The following is a 19,926-nucleotide window of genomic DNA, read 5'->3' as shown; positions in this document are numbered from 1 at the left end:
AGAATGGTTATTTAATGTTGAAAACAGTTCTCTTATAATGATATTTACATTATGTATTTCAAAATGGTAGATTTACATCTGCCGTTTATATACAGATTTGTGTGTTTCCCCTAAATATACATACTGTAAACAAATTGTGCAAAACTGCATGTCTGATTATGCTTTTGAAACTAAACCCTCTTTATAGCAGTGAAGGAAACAAATTGGTGAATACAGCCATTCATTTCCTCAAAATGTATTTGTCTGTAGTAAGACATCAAACGGAAGTCTAATATGGGTGCATAGCAACGGAAGGACATGCCCAGTGGCATGCCCATAGACATATACATTTAGGTTCCTCATTAGTGGATGTTTTTATGGGCCGCTAGACGTCAGCCGTCCGCCATATTGGAACGGTCAAAGACGGTCCTCGAGAGCAATTTACTGTGCGTCTACAACCATAGTTATGCACATCTAGTAGTATCTATATATGCAATAGATATTAGCAGGTTATTTTCATAGAATTTAGTTTATCATTAATGTTAATTCTGCATATGGACATATTGAGAACAAAACACAAACCAACACATTCTTACCGCTCTGAAAGGTTATCCCATTTTGTCTGGAATTTAAAGATCGTGGTTTTTACAACCATATGCTGAACAATTCCGTGTCTTTATCGATGGAAATGTATCGATGTTTTTTTTTTATTGATTTGTTAGTGTGCGTGATAAACAGCGTCATGTTGACCGATCCAAGATGGCGGATGCGTCCCCGAGCTCTTTTGGATTAGAGCGGACGCATGCGGTATCTACGTAAATATATCTATGGCCATGAAAACTTGTACTTCCGGATTTCCAATGCTAATTGATAAAGCTATTTTGCGCTTCCGGGTGAAACCGTTCCAGTCCGTTTTTCCTGCAGCAGCACGGGGGGATTGGTCCGGAAAACCCGAACCCCGATCATAAGCAGAACGCTGCACGGGATTATAAGCGGTTTTCGTGATTCTTGCACTACGACTTTACGCAAGCGACGTCACGGTGACACGGTTTTTCACGGGGGTCGGCTAGAACATCGATCTGTAGTCCACCGCCTCTCCCTCTCTTTCTAACCAGTCAATATCCTGAAGCCTCGGATCTGATTAGTTTTATTCTACTCGGTTACTGTGGACTGTATTTTCCAGCATCCATTGCTACATATTGAAGACTGAGAGAACACACATCCTGGCATTTCTTCTCGGATCTTTATGCTTTGGATCTAGGGATTTGAGGCCCCTTTGGGGTGGTGGGGGGGTTTAACCCACAATAATTAGATCTAAACAAACCCCCCCGCCTAGGACTCAAAGTCTATTTTTAAACCAAATAACTTTTCACAAAACTTCACACATACAGGTCCAAAATAGACCGTCTAGACTTCATATTCGCATCTTTGCATGCGATATTAGCACTGCCAGAGCATTTCACAGCCTATCCACTATTCATTTTCACCCTCGGATCTCCAGGCGGTCTAATCACCGCTGACAAACCGGGGACCGAGTGCTGCTCAGCGGCCACCGCGCTCCATCTTTTACGCCGCTGATATCAGATATTACACGCCCGAACCGGATACCATCAGTCCCCCCACCCCCCGGGCTGGCCTACATCTGATCAGTGGTCATCCGTGTGTGTGTTTTGGATTGGATTTGGCGATCGGATTTCTCCTACACCCTGAGCTCCGTCGCGCGCCATGCCCGGCCCAGTGGCCGGTAGTAAATCTCGGGTGTATGCCGATGTCAACACTTTGAAGAGCAGGGAATATTGGGACTATGAGGCCCATGTGCCCACCTGGAGGTGAGAGATTTAAAGCTGTAAAAGTGCTTCATAATCTGGTGTTGTCTGAACCTAGCGAGCTGCGTTATTCGTGCATAATTTCCTTTGCGCAGTGATTCACATTGTAGGCTCGGTATCGATCGTGCTGGGAAAGCCATCAATCTGTGTGATCGAGCAGCCCCCGTTTGAGAGCTGCTGATGAGAGGATGACATGAACGGATTTACAGATGCAGCGTTAGAGAGCAGTGTGTGTCCTCTTCAGCATCCACAGATTTTATGCAAATGCGCCGATTCCCTCAAGTGTGCAATCCACATCCAGTAATTACCATTCGCAACCAGCGCACTAATAGAACATTTAGTGGTTTTAATGGTTAGATTCCTCTGGAGCAGTTGATGTGCTTCTGTTTTGCACAGTGCACATATATAATTAGCAGCTCGATTAATGTGCTACCATTATTTGTTGTTTTCTATATATATATTTGTTATTTTCTGTGGAACACAATTTTTTTTTAGCAATAGTCATGCCAGCTTTTTTCCATACAATGGAACTGATCATAGTGACTGTCTACCAAAAAAGCACAATAAAATTGGCATAAACAACTATATAAGTCTTCTGATAGTGTTCTATATTTTTGTTTAAAGAGTAAAAATTAAGTCATTATTAAATGTGACGTCCCAGTTCGAATATGCAGAATGGAAACTACATTACATACTTTAGTTTTATGCTGTTTTTATTCTTTTTGATCATTATAAACTGTTGCATGGAACCAAATAAAAATTCATCAAAATGTTCCATTTGAATTCCACAGAAAAATGGCAATAAAATTCGATACATTTTTGACCGAACGATTCCTTTAAACCAATCGATTAGACTTTTGTGGTCGAGGATGTTTTTCTGATGCCTACTTCTAACTTAATGTGGCTAAGTGTCTATTTTGTATGATATTAGTGAGTGAGTAATTTGGATGTTAGTATTGTTATTGTTAACTAAAACGATCATTTTTCATTGAAATAAAGTTGAAATAGAATAAAATGAGAAATGTTGCTTTGGGAACTAAGTTGAAATACTAAAATGACTAAAAGTTAAATAAAAATAAATGTAAAAATTTACACTAAAATTGAAACGCATTCAAATGAAAGCTGAAACAATAAAAGCTAATTCTCAATGTACAAATAATACTAAAATAAAACTTGGATGCAGCTGATTTTTTTTCTTTTTTCTAAACCTATAGATATAGCATACATGCCTAAATAATGTATTTATTGTAACATATTTCTTCACGTTAAGCCATTTTGTTTTGCTACACAGATAAAACTGATTCTGCATGTACAAGCTCTGTAAGAATAGTGGCATTTGCCTGATTATTATAGTTAAGAACGCTTTCAGACAGCAGACCATTGCTTAAAATGTCGTCTTTGGCTCCGTCCCTCGGTAGAGACGTCAGTCAGCCCTCAGCTGACAGGGGAAATGATGGGCTTGGTCATTTTCACAGATGGTTGACTGTGTTTCAGCCCCCTTCATGCTAGCCTAGCAGAAGCCATGCGTTTGCGTTCTGGGCTGGAGATGTTGGTTTCTGGTGTAGATTATCTTATCTGACTGGCATGTGAATCTGTGTACCACCTGCAGTAACCAGGAGGATTACCAGCTGGTACGGAAGCTCGGGAGGGGCAAATACAGCGAGGTCTTCGAGGCCATCAACATCAACAATAACGAGAAGGTTGTGGTCAAAATCCTCAAGGTGAGAGTTTGTATGGGTAATCAGTATGACCGTTGTCGAGTACCTATTTAGGGTTACAGAATGTTGTGGTTTCTCTGAGGTAAATTTAATGTAGGTTTCCTCCAGAATATCCGATAATTTGTTTTATAAGATTTTATTAGCTTGATGAAATTTCAATGTACATAGTTGCATATTTTGTGTTTTTTATTTTTATGCTCACCGTTAATTTGATTAAAAAACTGTAATATTGTGAAATGATTACAATTGAAATAGATAGTTCACCCAAAAATGAAAATTCACCCTCAAGTTGTTCCAAACCTGTATGAATTTCTTTCTTCTGCTGAACACAAAAGAAGACAATTTAATAATCATCATAATTTACTCACCCTTAAGTTGTTCCAAAACCTGTATGAAAATAGAAGATCATTTGAAGAATATGTGTAAACAAACAGTTGAACAGAAACCATTGACTTCCATAATATTTTTCCCATACTATATCTTCTATTTTCATACAGGTTTTGGGACAACTTTAAGGGAGTTTAATGACCGAAGTTCACTAAAAAATGAAAATATCTCTTTAAAAGAACTGTCTTTCATTTGAATATATTTAATGTAATTTATTCCTGAATTTTCAGCATCATTACTCCAGTCTTCAGTGTCACATGATCCTTCAGAAATCATTCTAATATGACGATTTGCTGCTCAAGAAAATTTTTTTTAAATCAATTTTGAAAACCGCTGCTTTATTATTTTTTGTGTAAACCAGATTCTTTTTTCAAATTCTTTGCTAAATGAAAAGCTCAAAAGAACATGATTTATTTGAAATAGAAATATTTTGTTTAATTATAAATGTCTTTACTGTCACTTTTAATCAATATCCATGCTGAATAAAATAATTTTTATAATATTTTTTTTAACTTTTGAATGATAATGTATATGCTAGCATTCACTTTAGACTTATTTGATACATATATGTATATGTATGCATTTAAAATGAGTTTTTCTCTTCTGAAAAATAATATTGATGATTCATCTTGCACTCTTGGGCGTGCCCAATGTTTTGTCCAATCAAATGCACTCTAGAATGAAAATGTCCCTTTCCTTATTATTCTCATTAGCAATAGCAAATTTTGTGTCACGGCCATTGGCCTTTAAAGGGTTACTTCAGTGATTTAGCATTAAGCTTTGTATTTAAACTGGGTCATTTATGTAGTAGAAATGGGAAATAATTTTTTAATTTGGTGCCTTCTAGACTGAGAAAAGACAGAACATTTATTTTTGTCTCATGTGGATGAAAGACAACAACTCCCAGAATGCACTTGCTTCGCTGCCCTACGTACGAGGCCACTCCGTACACATTGTTTTGATCTTCATAGTAATACAATCATCATTTCTTTCAGTTAGAGAATGAACACTACAATTAAAAACTGAACGTGTCTTTTCAATAATGTGTGAGTGAGCCGAACGAAAGTCACGTCACAGACACAGCATTGTCAGATTTCATTCGAGCTGAGGTAAAGTTAAGCGCCAGTATGGCACGTTTTCAGATCGCATATGGAAGCTAAACTATCACAGGAATTTATTGAAAAGTTGAAACACTCACTTTGCTCTGCATCGCTCCGTTATGAATGTCCGTTCGGCCGCCTGTGTCTTACATTCTGTGCGTGAGATCTCTCTCCTATGGGCGGGTTGATAACATGCGGAACAGCTCCATCTAGTGGCTGTAGTCTTTGCCTCTGGCCAAAAAATCTTTGATTTTTTCCAGAAATAAAAAGCATAATTCTCTCGTCTCAGGGGGATATGAGGGGGGAAAGTACCATCATTTGAATATACTACCGGGTTTCTACTGATACAAAACCTAATGCTAAATCACTGAAGTAACCCTTTAATAATGAGTACGTTTGTATATTATGTCGTTGTTTTCAAAAATAGCCTGTCAAGAAAAAGAAGATCAAGAGAGAGATCAAGATCCTGGAGAACCTACGAGGAGGAACCAACATCATTCAACTAATGGACACAGTAAAGGACCCTGTGGTACGTTCTCCATCTCTCTCCTCTTCCATTGGTGATACTTGTCAAAACAGGGTTCAGTTTGTCCCTGGAGGACTTTGATTTTCTCTCTCTCTCTCTGAAGATTGTGGGCAGACCACATTTGAGACAAATTGCTTTTTTCTAGCTTACAAGACAAAATTTGGTTTTGCCCAGAATTGGTTATAATATAAGAAGTTTCTCTGTCTCAAAATTGTAAGTGAAATTACATTAAAAAAAATCTTCTTGGTAACGTCACAGATTTACTGTCCAAACATTAGCAACCGGTAATAGTGATTCTCAAAGATTATCTGGACACAAATGAGATCATATAAAAATGACTGAGAAGCGTAGATATGATTATGGAAATATCGAATTCGATTTTACATCGTAACAAAGACTTGCAGCCAGTCAAGATGCTTTTGTACGCCATGTGCTTCTGTTTTGCTTTTGATTGCGATCACAAATGAATGCTTGTCTGTTAATGCTTACTATTGTTGATTATGGACTTCTATATTTGAAGGACTTCCTTTTCCTAATTGTTCATCTCTCTCTTATTCTGTCTATTTCTCTCGGTTTCTCCCCAATCTTTCTGCAGTCTCGAACACCTGCGCTTGTCTTTGAATGCATCAATAACACAGATTTTAAGGTATATTCTAATTGAGGTTATCTGTCTGTCTGTCTGTCTTTGTTTATCTATTTGTCTATCTATCTATTTATCTGTCTTTTTTATCTATCTATCTATCTATCTCTCTGTCTGTCTATGTCTATATTTGTTTATCTATCTATCTGTTTGTCTATCTATATGTCTGTCTATCTGTCTTGTTTATCTATATGTCTGTCTGTGTATATGTTTGTTCTATCCATCCATCTGTCTGTCTGTCTATCTGTCTGTCTATGTTTGTTTATCTATCTATTGTCTGTCTATCTATCTGTCTGTCTTTTTTATCTATATGTCTGTCTGTCTGTCTGTCTGTCTTTTTTATCTATATGTCTGTCTGTCTATGTTTGTTCTATCCATCCATCTGTCTGGCTATCTATCTATTGCCTGTCTGTCTATCTATCTGTCTGTCGGTATGTCTCTGTCTATATGTCTTTATGTCTATGTATATCTATCTATCTATCTATCTATCTATCTATCTATCTATCTATCTATCTATCTATCTATCTATCTATCTATCTATCTATCTATCTATCTATCTATCTATCTATCTATCTATCTATCTATCTATATGTCTGTCTATCTATCTATATGTCTGTCTGTCTGTATGTTTGTCTGTCTATCTATCTATCTATCTATCTATCTATCTATCTATCTATCTATCTATCTATCTATCTATCTATCTATCTATCTATCTATCTATCTATCTATCTATCTATCTATCTATCTATCTATCTATCTATCTATCTATCTATCTATCTATCTATCTATCTATCTATCTATCTATCTATCTATCTATCTATCTATCTGTCTGTTTGCTTGCTTATCATCTTCTATCTATCTGTCTGTCTGTCGGTCTATGTCTATATGTCTATATGTCTATATGTCTATATCTATCTATCTGTCTGTCTGTCTGTCTGTCTGTCTGTCTGTCTGTCTGTCTGTCTGTCTGTCTGTCTGTCTGTCTATATTGGTTTATCATCTAGCTGTCTGTCTATCTATCTGTCTATGTCTGTTTATCATCTAGCTGTCTGTCTATCTATCTATCTATCTATCTATCTATCTATCTATCTATCTATCTATCTATCTATCTATCTATCTATCTATCTATCTATCTATCTATCTATCTATCTATCTATCTATCTATCTATCTATCTATCTATTTATCTGTCTGTCTATGTTTGTCTATCTATCTTTATGTCTGTCTGTCTGTCTATGTTTGTTTATCATCTAGCTGTCTGTCTATCTATCTGTCTATGTTTGTTTATCATCTATCTGTCTGTCTGTCTGTCTGTCTGTCTGTCTGTCTGTCTGTTTGCTTATCATCTTCTATCTATCTGTCTGTCTGTCGGTCTATGTCTATATTTGTTTATCTATCTATCTGTTTGTCTATCTGTCTGTATATCTATCTATCTATCTATCTATCTATCTATCTATCTATCTATCTATCTATCTATCTATCTATCTATCTATCTATCTATCTATCTATCTGTCTGTCTGTCTGTCTGTCTGTCTGTCTGTCTGTCTGTCTGTCTTTTTTATCTATATGTCTGTCTGTCTATGTTTGTTCTATCCATCCATCTGTCTGGCTATCTATCTATTGCCTGTCTGTCTATCTATCTGTCTGTCGGTATGTCTCTGTCTATATGTCTTTATGTCTATATCTATCTATCTATCTATCTATCTATCTATCTATCTATCTATCTATCTATCTATCTATCTATCTATCTATCTATCTATCTATCTATCTATCTATCTATCTATCTATCTGTCTATCTGTCTGTCTGTCTGTCTGTCTGTCTATGTTTGTCTATCTATCTTTATGTCTGTCTGTCTATGTTTGTTTATCATCTAGCTGTCTGTCTATCTATCTGTCTATGTTTGTTTATCATCTATCTATCTATCTATCTATCTATCTATCTATCTATCTATCTATCTATCTATCTATCTATCTGTCTGTCTGTCTGTCTGTCTGTCTGTCTGTCTATCTATCTATCTATCTATCTATCTATCTGTCTGTCTATGTTTGTCTATCTATCTTTATGTCTGTCTGTCTGTCTATGTTTGTTTATCATCTAGCTGTCTGTCTATCTATCTGTCTATGTTTGTTTATCATCTATCTATCTATTTATCTGTCTGTCTATGTTTGTCTATCTATCTTTATGTCTGTCTGTCTGTCTATGTTTGTTTATCATCTAGCTGTCTGTCTATCTATCTGTCTATGTTTGTTTATCATCTATCTATCTATCTATCTATCTATCTATCTATCTATCTATCTATCTATCTATCTATCTATCTATCTATCTATCTATCTATCTATCTATCTATCTATCTATCTATCTATCTATCTATCTGTCTGTCTGTCTGTCTGTCTGTCTGTCTGTCTGTCTGTCTGTCTGTCTGTCTGTCTGTCTGTCTGTCTGTCTGTCTGTCTGTCTGTCTGTCTGTCTGTCTGTCTATGTTTATCTATCTATCTGTCTGTCTGTCTGTCTGTCTGTCTGTCTGTCTGTCTGTCTATGTTTGTTTATCATCTATCTATCTATCTATCTGTCTGTCTGTCTGTCTGTCTGTCTGTCTGTCTGTCTGTCCATGTTTGTTTATCATCTAGCTGTCTGTCTATCTATCTGTCTATGTCTGTTTATCATCTAGCTGTCTGTCTATCTATCTGTCTATGTCTGTTTATCATCTATCTATCTATCTATCTATCTATCTATCTATCTATCTATCTATCTATCTATCTATCTATCTATCTATCTATCTATCTATCTATCTATCTATCTATCTATCTATCTATCTGTCTGTCTGTCTGTCTGTCTGTCTGTCTGTCTGTCTGTCTGTGTTTGTTTATCATCTATCTGTCTGTCTGTCTATGTTTATCTGTCTGTCTGTCTGTCTGTCTGTCTGTCTGTCTATGTTTGTTTATCATCTATCTGTCTGTCTGTCTATGTTTATTTGTCTGTCTGTTTGTCTGTCTATGTTTGTTTATCTATCTATCTATTTATCTGTCTGTCTATGTTTGTCTATCTATCTTTATGTCTGTCTGTCTGTCTATGTTTGTTTATCATCTAGCTGTCTGTCTATCTGTCTATGTTTGTTTATCATCTATCTATCTATCTATCTATCTATCTATCTATCTATCTATCTATCTATCTATCTATCTATCTATCTATCTATCTATCTATCTATCTATCTATCTATCTATCTATCTGTCTGTCTGTCTGTCTGTCTGTCTGTCTGTCTGTCTGTCTGTCTGTCTGTCTGTCTGTCTGTCTATGTTTGTTTATCATCTGTCTGTCTGTCTGTCTGTCTATGTTTGTTTATCATCTGTCTGTCTGTCTGTCTGTCTGTCTGTCTGTCTGTCCATGTTTGTTTATCATCTAGCTGTCTGTCTATCTATCTGTCTATGTTTGTTTATCATCTAGCTGTCTGTCTATCTATCTGTCTATGTCTGTTTATCATCTATCTATCTATCTATCTATCTATCTATCTATCTATCTATCTATCTATCTATCTATCTATCTGTCTGTCTGTCTGTCTGTCTGTCTGTCTGTCTGTCTGTCTGTCTGTCTGTCTGTCTGTCTGTCTGTCTGTCTGTCTGTCTATGTTTGTTTATCATCTATCTGTCTGTCTGTCTGTCTGTCTGTCTGTCTGTCTGTCTATGTTTGTTTATCATCTATCTGTCTGTCTGTCTATGTTTATTTGTCTGTCTGTCTGTCTATGTTTGTTTATCTATCAAATTCAAAATTGCATTAATGGCATGAATGTAAATAATACAATATTGCCAAAGCATATATGAACATTAATAATAATAATAATAAAAATAAACAAAAAGTCTGTATCTATCTGTCTATTTATGGTACTGAATAACTAATTGGCAGATAGACAGATAAATGGTCTCCTATATTTAATTGGAAACGATTTAAGGTGATCAGCTATTTTGCAAAAATATTTTACTGCTGACTGGCTAATCAGAATTCAAGGCACTGTGTAATAATTCAAATGATTTAAGAGCTTTTTTGAAGTATCAAAGTTTCATTTCAATTTAAACCCTTCGCTTCAAATCTAATATATTGTGTTTCCCTTCTGTTTAGGAGCTGTATCAAAAGTTAACAGATTATGATATACGTTTTTACATGTATGAACTACTAAAGGTAAGCAAGCGTGTGCTTCAGTGGCTTGTTTTAGAGACTTCTGTGAATTGCAAATGTTTGTTTATTTAATTTTTTTACGGGCAGGCTCTGGACTACTGCCACAGTATGGGGATCATGCACCGCGATGTCAAACCCCACAATGTTATGATCGATCACCAGTTAAGGAAGGTAATGATGCAGTTGTTGTTAATTCTTCATCTTGAACTGAATTTAAGACAGTCAGAATACAATTCATAGAGATTTTCAGGGGAAAAAAAGCGGTAATGTTCCCTCCGTCATGTAGTTATTGACTTTATTCACCAGCAGGGGGCATCAGGGTTCTGGTTTCTTTTGGGGGCTATTTCAGATGTTGTGTTGCAGCATCATGTTTGTGTGTGTTTGATGCAGCTGAGGTTGATAGACTGGGGTCTTGCGGAGTTCTACCACCCTGCACAGGAGTACAATGTCAGAGTGGCTTCACGCTATTTCAAGGGTCCAGAACTGTTGGTGGACTATCAGGTATAATGCTCTTTATGAATCACACAGAATAATTATGTGGGATTTTTTTTGGTATTTATAGCAGCACACTCAACTATCCTCAAATATAGCACATGTTTGATATTAAACCTATGCCTTATTTCATGTACTTAGTCATTTTAATGATCAGATAAATGTTAAAACAATTGAGTTATATTCAATAAAGGATTCTGTCACATATTGCTGTTTTCTTTTTAGATTGTGTGTGTTTATTGGGTTTAATGTGCGTTATATTGTGTGGACAGATGTATGATTACAGTCTGGACATGTGGAGTCTCGGCTGCATGCTGGCCAGTATGATCTTTCAGAAAGAGCCCTTCTTTCATGGCCAAGACAACTATGATCAGGTGATTAGCAAAGAGTTAGATTATTAATTTTTATGAATATATTTCAAATTGATATTAATTTTAAACACTACTAGCTAAACAGTTTGTGCCAAGCATGTGACCATAATTTCATTCAACTTTGTTCCCCAGTTGGTGCGGATTGCAAAAGTTCTCGGAACAGATGAGTTATTTGGCTACCTGCGCAAATACCACATTGAGCTGGATCCACGATTCAAAGACCTGCTCGGCCAGTGAGTACCAGCTGAGGATGTCATTGAGGCGTTTCAGGAACCTAAATTCAATTTTTAAACTTTTTATTTTATATTCTCAACTTTTTAATACACAACAATAACAACAAGAATAGAAAACAAATTTATATAATTTTTTTTCATTATATTATTTGATATATTTTATTAGCAAATAAAATACTATTTTAATATCATATTATATTATGTATTATTAACTTTATTTGGTAACACTTTACAATCTTTTATTTGTTAACATTCGTTCATGTATTAACTAATATGAACTACATTTATTACTGTGTTTTTTAATCTTTGTTAACTTTAGTTAAAGGCACAATATGTAAGATTTTGGGATTAAAATATCCAAAAACCACTTGAATAATGTTATATATTTTGTTGACTTGTGTACTTGCATTATCCCAAATGTTTCCAAGGATGTTTAAATCCAGAGAAATAAGCCATTTTATCCACAACACGGACCATGTCTGTGCGTCGCCTATCAATGACATCATACCCGCGTTACGTGTGATGTCACTGATAGGCGACGCACGAAAATTGCTTATTTCGCTGGATTTAAACGTTCTTGGAAACATTTGGGATAATGTAAGTACACAAAAGTCAACAAAATGTATAGCATTGTTCTGGTGATTTTTGGATATTTGAATCCCAAAAATGTACATATGCCTTTAAAATACGCAAACAGGAATCAATAAACAGAATCTAAATTTTTATTTTATTACAAGTATACGATTCCTGACCTTAAGTACCGGATTCCCGAATTGGAATCGATTTTCGATTCTCAACCTAATCATTAATGATCTCTGACCGAGCTCGAGTGGTCAGTACATGGTAGAGTTGATCCGATACTAGTATCGGAAATATCACCGATACCACAACAAATTCTGGCATCGGTATCGGCGAGTACTTGAACCCATGTACCGATCCGATACCATTTTCTTAAACAAGACCTAGTTATGACAGCGAGCTTTGCATAACCACTGAGCGGTTCTTCTTCGCTGCTCAGAATGCATTGCAAACACAGGAAGTTGTGCTGTGTTGCCACAAGCAACCCCTCTTTAGAGCAGCGAAGAAGAAATGAAAATGCGTTAGCAGCAGTATGTCCGCTGTTTAGCAGTTTTTCAGACTGGACCAACCAGACGGTAAAACGGCGACTAGGGATGTCACAAGGACGAGCATTTCAGTACCAAGTCGGTGCTGAAATAAAAAAAATGTGATGATACCAGCATTTCTGTAGTACCGGTAGTAAGTTACCGACTCCCGAGTAGGCTATATTCGGTACCCGCAGCTGCGTTCAGTGGCTTCCTTATCAATCTAAGAGCAGGGCTCCAGACTGTAGCGAATATATACTAGTGTCTGTGAATATTAAACTGCAAAATATTATTTAAATATTACTCCTGAAAATTCTACGTCTCTGTGGATGACGGGCGCAGATGCGCGCGTGACACTCGCTCGCTGTCTTTGTAGTCTCTGCGATGTGTCACTATATGAGGACACGAATGCATAAAGCGTCACTTCATGAGAATTTACCGTTTCATTTGAGAACTCATATCATGAACACAGACACTCAAAGATCTTCACGGCAACCCGTCAAAATAAAAGTTCGGTTTAACGTGAATAAATTGACAATATATTAAGCTACTGTTGTAGCCTACTGTAGATTTAGCTACGTCTCTATGTAGTAATAATACGTCTCTATTAATAATAATAATTATGCCTGGACGGTTGCTTATTTTTTACTTGTTTTTGTTGTAAAGAGATTATTTTCTGATTAATTTATAATTTTTTATATTCCTAGACTTATTTGTTGCACAGTTTTTTTTATACATTAATATTGTAAAACTAAAATATATTTTTTAGTTTGCTGTGTTAGATTTGTGGCTGCATTTGAAGTAATTTTTCGCTTAAAGGGTTAGTTCACCCAAAAATGAAAATTCTGTCATTAATTACTGATAAAGGCAGACACGGAAGCGCTGGGAACAGTTTGTGCAGACGGAGAACCAGCATTTGGTCAGCCCAGAGGCTCTGGACCTTCTCGACAAGCTGCTACGCTACGACCATCAGCAGAGACTGACTGCCACCGAGGCCATGGAGCACCCTTATTTCTGTGAGTTTGCTTGCCTCACTCCTGGCAACTTATATTGACACAACAAAGAGTCTAAAATTACATAAAAACATACACCTTTTTTTGTGTCTTTTAGATCCAGTGGTGAAGGAGCAGTCTCACACTAATACAGATGGCACCATAGTGTCAAGTGGAACCAACACACCCCGATGAGAGCAGGTGTCAATATTTCATCAGTGTATATTTAAATATTTTTTGGATGTGCATGTGAATAATCATTTTAATGTGAATTCTGAATTCCAATATCAAATGAAATAATCTGCAATTCTGGATTTTGCAATTGAGTAGCATTTAATAGTGTCTGAAATTAAAATGTGCCTTTTTGTTGTTGTTTTTCAGGAACCGAAAAAGGCGTTTGTTACCTCAATTTTTTATCCCTTGTGTCTGAAACCTCTTCAAGTGTACAGTGAAAGTTGGATCTAAGCAGCACCTGTTACACCTCTTCTCTCAGACACACACACACACACACTGACACACACTCATATACACTCACACTGACAGACATTTAAACTTTCCGTGTCCATCAAGATTGGTCTGCCCCTCTATAACAGGTCTGTTCCTCTAGCTTGAAGATTTCAAAGCTTTCCCTCCCAAATTTTAGATGAAAGGAATAAATCCTCGACTCCACCCCCAAGTACACTGGCCCCTCCCACCTTAAACTAGGCATGGAGAATGAAGACCAGAATGAACCCCGCCCCCTCTCTCCTTATTGGTCTGTGTGTCTGTCTGTTCAGTATTCAGACCTTGGCGCAGCCTCCACATACTGTAGTAATAAAGTGGCATGGTGGACCTTTATTTCTTTGCTCTAGGTAGATTGATTACTATATTAATGAAAATAAATGATTTTTATTTAGATCTATGTGCCTCGCTGTCTGTTGATGGGGTTTGGGATTGAATTAAATGTGTGGTTATTTGTGGTGTTTACTCATTCTTAAAGGGATAGTCTACCCTAAAATGAAAATGTCATTGTTTATTTTAATCACCCTCATGCAATTCCAAACTTGTATGACTTTAATCTTCACAAAACAAAGATATTTTGGATTTTGGAAGATACTGGGGTCCTAACAACATCTTAGCCCATCAAGAGAAGGCCAACCGGCAGTTTGCGAAAAGCCCAATAGGATTTTCCCATAGGCTTTTGGATTATAGCTAAAGACAAGCGCTGATCAACAAAAGTTTGATACGTGCACGTTTCGTCCATCAAAATAATTATCACAGGTGAACACAACTTTTACGCAATACGCACAATACGCACTAGCAATGTTTCTGAAGAAGATATCGAAGATATCTTTCATTGTTTCGATTGATCTGCTTGAAAACATTGCTAAACTTCCTGGTTAATTAACTAACTAAAACACAGATAGGCATATGTACTGTACATAACATAAACGTAATATTACTTACCTCTTGTGAAAATGGCGAACGTACAAGTTAACTTTAAGTTGCCTGCAGTCAGATGATGATCGTGTAAAAGTCACGTTGTATATAGCCTACGCTCTTTACATAGCAACGTGCTAAAACTGACAATTTCATAATTCACTACAATAGCCTACTGTTCTAATTATAATGTTATTCTAGGAGACCAGATTTTCACTGTTTTTGTTATTTAGTTATAAGTTAATCTATAAATGTTTGAATGTTTAGTTTAATTTGTAACTTTGACAAATATTCCATTTGACAAAAAACGTTTTGAACCATTTTGTAGTTAAATAGACTCACTAAAATGAGAGATATTTACAAAAACGCATCAATATTCTTCAGGAAAATAAAAATACTTTTAAAAGTGGCAATTCGAAAGGGAAACATGGTTTTGTTAGCTTTGTGAAACGAAATCCTCATTTTCTTTGGTTCATTGGCTATGGTGCGTGAGACCGGGTTAGCGATTCATGTTGTGAGAAACATGATCACTTCATCTCTAATGTTTAGCAATATTTTGGCTATGCGATATGCTGCCTTTTGTCAGCCAGGTTAATTAATTGGCTCTGGGTCTCACGCCCCTCTGCGTCATCATAACAGGTCTTTTGTATTCAAGACAAGAGCTGTTGTCCTTACAATAGCGCTTATCAAGATGAAACACTTTTTTCCCTCAGAGGGATTAAATAATTGGACATTTTTATAGATGCTCAACTCCCAAAACGCTTTGCCTTTATAAGGTACAAAAGAAGGATAGTTTTTACCAAGGTGCAATTTTAAATGCCTATCATTTGTGTGAGCGACTCAACACCACGTGAGTGCGCTTTGGGAGGCGTCTCAATAGCGGCCCTTTGTGACACCCAGGGCTCAAGTGTCCACTGTTGGCTCATGGGATGACGCGATTTCTCCTAGACCTCCTTGATCGGTGCAGTCCACATCGGTCCGGCCTACCTCCACAGGTCATTGTTCACCTGTGTTTAGTTCTTTTTTTAACCCTCTTCTCGGTTTCAGTGTTAAACACAGAGACTCATCATTATTCATGTCTGGGCTTTTGTGCTTACTTCTGCCATCCGTGGCCCTGACCTTGACCAACAGCTCCCCATGCGACACTCCAACATGAATATTTTCAAGTGAATCGTGAATCAGATTGAGGCTTAAGTCGATTGCAAGTCTAGCACAAATCTGGCAGAACTTCAAATACATATGCTTTTGTTTTTTTGATGATAAAACATATGAGGACAGTTGCAAAAACCTGTAGAGCTGGGTACCTGCTTGTCAATACTTGTCGTGTTGGTTGACCAAAGTCCAATTAAAATGCGGTTTAGACACATTACCTGCCACATCATTACCTTCATGTTCTAACATTTGATAAAGCGACTTGGATAATGACACACAATGGTCGTACTCGGAGGTGAAAGGAACCCTGGGTAATGTGCTTAATATAAACCACATCCACCAATTACGGTGATGAGTGTGAGGGTGGTTGGGTAAACAAACTATAAGTCACTTGAAGGGATAGTTCACCCAAAAATTCTAATTCTGTCATAATTTATTTAACCTCGTGTTATTCCAAATCTGTGTGACTTTCTTTCCTCTGCGAAGAAAAATATATTTTGAGTCAATGGGGTCCAAAACAAAATTGTGTGGATACAAATATCAATATTCTAGGGCGAAAGAAAATCACACAGCTTTAGATTTACATGAGGGAGATTATTTGAGGTGAACTATCCCTTTAAAGGCAATAAGAGGAGACATTTTGAGAAATGAAAGGACTGATGCCAACATTGAAGAGTTTAATATTTCATTGTGGTGTGAGGATGGAATTGAAAGGAACTGAGAAATGCCAGAAACATTATTTGTTAAGAAGCTGTCCAAACATACTTTTAGTCTAGTGCCCACATTTTTAAAAGAGGACTCATTGATAGTATATCTTGCTTGAGCAAACAGAAGGATTGATTTCCTCGAATGATTGAGAACACTGTCATCTGACTGGTGATTCATCTCCAGACCTGTTTCCTGGTGTATAGCTGCAGCTGCGCTATCCAAACCTTTCAAGGAAATACCACGGTTATAAAGCTGACAAAATTTGCACTTGAACTTTGTGTGTTTTCTGGCATTGTGTTGTCATTCGTCTCATGCAACCAGACTTTGGATTATTGACATATGTGCATGTGTTTAAACCGAAAGAGATCATCTGACCGACATTCAAAGCATGCACCCGTAGTTTGTTTTTACACAGTTTGAGTTGGGTAAATCTGAAATTAGTGATGTCATCACAATAGACAGGCATGCTGTTGATGAAAAAACAGCATGTTAGCACAACTAGTATTAGCAAAACCCATCTTGTTCCCACTTTATATTAAGTGGCCCTAATAACTGTGAACTTACATGTGTAGATGTGTACGTAGTATATAACCACAGTGTAAGTACACATTGGTGCATAGTATGTACCGCTCTAATATTTGTGTAACTACACATGTAACAACCCACTGAACCCACTTTTTTCACTTCAGTAAGTACACGTCTAATAGGGATTATGTAACTACATTTTGTAACAACAATATGTATTCACACAAGCTTTTCCACTTTCACACGCATGTCTTCAATACTGCAGTTACCATTTTGGAATACACTGAAACTTTATGGAAACCATGATGTGCATACCATGTATTTATGACTGGCAGGACTAGTGTTGAATTAGAACTGAAGTTTCACCTTGTGATACCAGTGTACTTGCATTGTAACTCCTCAGGAACTGTCCACTCAAAATAAAGTGTAAAACGATCACAACTTATTGTGTAATATGCAAAACCTAAACATTATATAACCTAAACATTGTATAACCCAAAAAGTTTTAATGAATGAAAACTGAAAATATAGTTTATTTAATAAGTTGTATACAAATATTTAATATAAGGCAGTTTTTAAATAACAAAATTATGTTTCTTCTCCAATTCATTGAAACATTTAATAAACATTTAATAAAAACTTGTTTTCATGACATACACTATTGCCAAAAGTATTGGGACATCCCTCCAAATCATTGTGTTCCAATCACTTCCATGACCAAAGGTGTATAAAATCAGGAACCTAGGCATGCAGGGTTGCCTTTTCTACAAATGCTTTTCTACAAACATTAGTGAAAGAATGGGTCGCTCTCAGGAGTGAATTCAAGCGTGGACTGTGATAGGTTTACACCTGTGCAATAAGTCCATTCGTGAAATTTCCTCACTACTAAATATTCCAAGGTCAATTGTTAGTGGTATTATAACAAAGTGGAAGCAATTGGGAACCACAGCAACTCAGCCACGAAGTGGTAGGCCCTGTAAAATCACAGAGCGGGGTCAGCGCATGCTGAGGCGCACAGTGCGCAGAAATAGCTCAATAGCTACAGACCTCCAAACTTTGTGTGGCCTTCAGATTAGCTCAAGAACAGTGCGTAGAGAGCTTCATGGAATAGGTTTCCATGGCCGAGCAGCTGCATCCAAGTCTTACATCAGCAAGTGCAATGCAAAGCGTCGGATGCAGTGGTGTAATGTACGCCACCACTGGACTCTAGAGCAGTGGAGACGTGTTCTCTGGAGTAACAAATCATGCTTCTCTGTCTGGCAATCCGATGGACGAGTCTGGGTTTGGCGGTTGCTGGGTGAACGGTACTTGCTTGACTGCATTGTGCCAAGTGTAAAGTTTGGTGGAGGGGGCATAATGGTGTGGGGTTGTTTTTAAGGGATTGGGCTTGGTACCTTAGGTCCAGTGAAAGGAACTCTTAATGCTTCAGCATACCAAGACATTTTGGACAATTCCATGCTCCCAACTTTGTGGGAACAGTTTGGGGATGTCCCCTTCCAAATCAATTAGTCTTAGATGTAGACCCTGGGAAAATCTTATAAGAAAATATTTTTTTGTTTCATAAGGTTCCAGTGTATTCCAAACTGGTAACTGCAGTATTGAAGACTGCATGTGGAAGTGTAAAAGCCTGTTGTGAATACATATTGTTGTTACAAAATGTAGTTACATAATTCTGAAGTGAAAAAAGTGTTGTTACCAATGTTCTTCTGTTATACATTTGTACTTACACACTCAAAAAAAAAAAGGCTCGTAATCATAGGGGAACCTTTTTAAGTGCTATATAGCACCAATTTTGGTGCTTCAGTGGTTCTTCAGAGGTGCTATATAGCACCTTAGTCAAAGAACCGGTGAAGAACCTCTGAAGAACCGCTGAAGAACCTCTGAAGAACCTCTGAAGAACCGCTGAAGAACCACTGAAAATTGGTGCTATATAGCACTAAAAAAGGTTCCCCTATGATTACGAGCCAAGGACCATTTTTGGTGCAATATAGAACCTTTTTTTTTTTTAGAGTGTACAATTCTGTGGGTTGTTTCTTTTGTGTAGTTACACAAATATTAGAGCTGTATACTATGCACCAATGTGTACTTACATTGTGGTTACATACTACGTACACATCTAGTCACCATGTAAGTTCATAGGTATTAGGGCCACTTAATATAAAGTGGGAGGGACCCAATAATGTATTCCATTTTATAATGGTTAACCCAACTATGTTTCCAGGCAGACTAGTAGAAATTGCACACTGACTCTCAAAAGTTGCACGAGGCAATCAGATAAGAGCTAGTGAAATAGGTAAGTGGTCATCATTGTGTGCAAACTCAAATGTGACTGTTTTTAAAATGTGTTTATTTATAGCATCAGTTCGTTTGCCTCAGGCTACAGGCCAGCAGTTAATGTAAGAGTGAGAACAAGTCTGAATGCAAGATAAACTTCCTGCTCAAGAAGGACACCTGATCCCTTGCTTCCTATCCTACAACTTGACTCCCCAGCAGCTCACGTTCAGAAAACACCTTCCCCATGAAATTTTCAGCACTGCCTGGTTGTACCACAGTCTGTGCTGTCCAGTGAACAGTGAATGATGATGATAA

At 37.0% G+C, this 19,926-nt stretch overlaps 1 protein-coding gene across 2 annotated transcripts; it reads left to right on the top strand.

Moving 5' to 3' along the window:
* Window positions 1–848: 848 nt before the first annotated feature.
* csnk2a2b (casein kinase 2, alpha prime polypeptide b) lies at window positions 849–14,430 on the top strand. 2 transcript variants are annotated; one of them, XM_079810372.1, is made up of 12 exons: window positions 849–1,808; window positions 3,415–3,526; window positions 5,438–5,539; window positions 6,132–6,182; window positions 10,286–10,345; window positions 10,430–10,513; window positions 10,733–10,843; window positions 11,107–11,208; window positions 11,338–11,438; window positions 13,409–13,557; window positions 13,652–13,734; window positions 13,915–14,430. In XM_079810372.1, the coding sequence occupies exons 1-11, from the start codon at window positions 1,705–1,707 to the stop codon at window positions 13,726–13,728; spliced, it is 1,053 nt and encodes a 350-aa protein (XP_079666498.1). In that variant the 5' UTR covers window positions 849–1,704; the 3' UTR covers window positions 13,729–13,734; window positions 13,915–14,430. The 2 variants fall into 2 exon arrangements, with proteins under 2 accessions (XP_079666498.1, XP_079666499.1); XM_079810373.1 differs by lacking the exon at window positions 6,132–6,182 and having other exon boundaries at window positions 863–1,808.
* Window positions 14,431–19,926: the final 5,496 nt, after the last annotated feature.

The sequence above is a fragment of the Gobio gobio genome (assembly GCF_949357685.1).
Source record: "Gobio gobio genome assembly, chromosome: 25".
In the NCBI taxonomy this organism is placed as follows: Eukaryota; Metazoa; Chordata; class Actinopteri; order Cypriniformes; family Gobionidae; genus Gobio; species Gobio gobio.
This window is presented reverse-complemented; position numbering and strand designations above follow the sequence as displayed.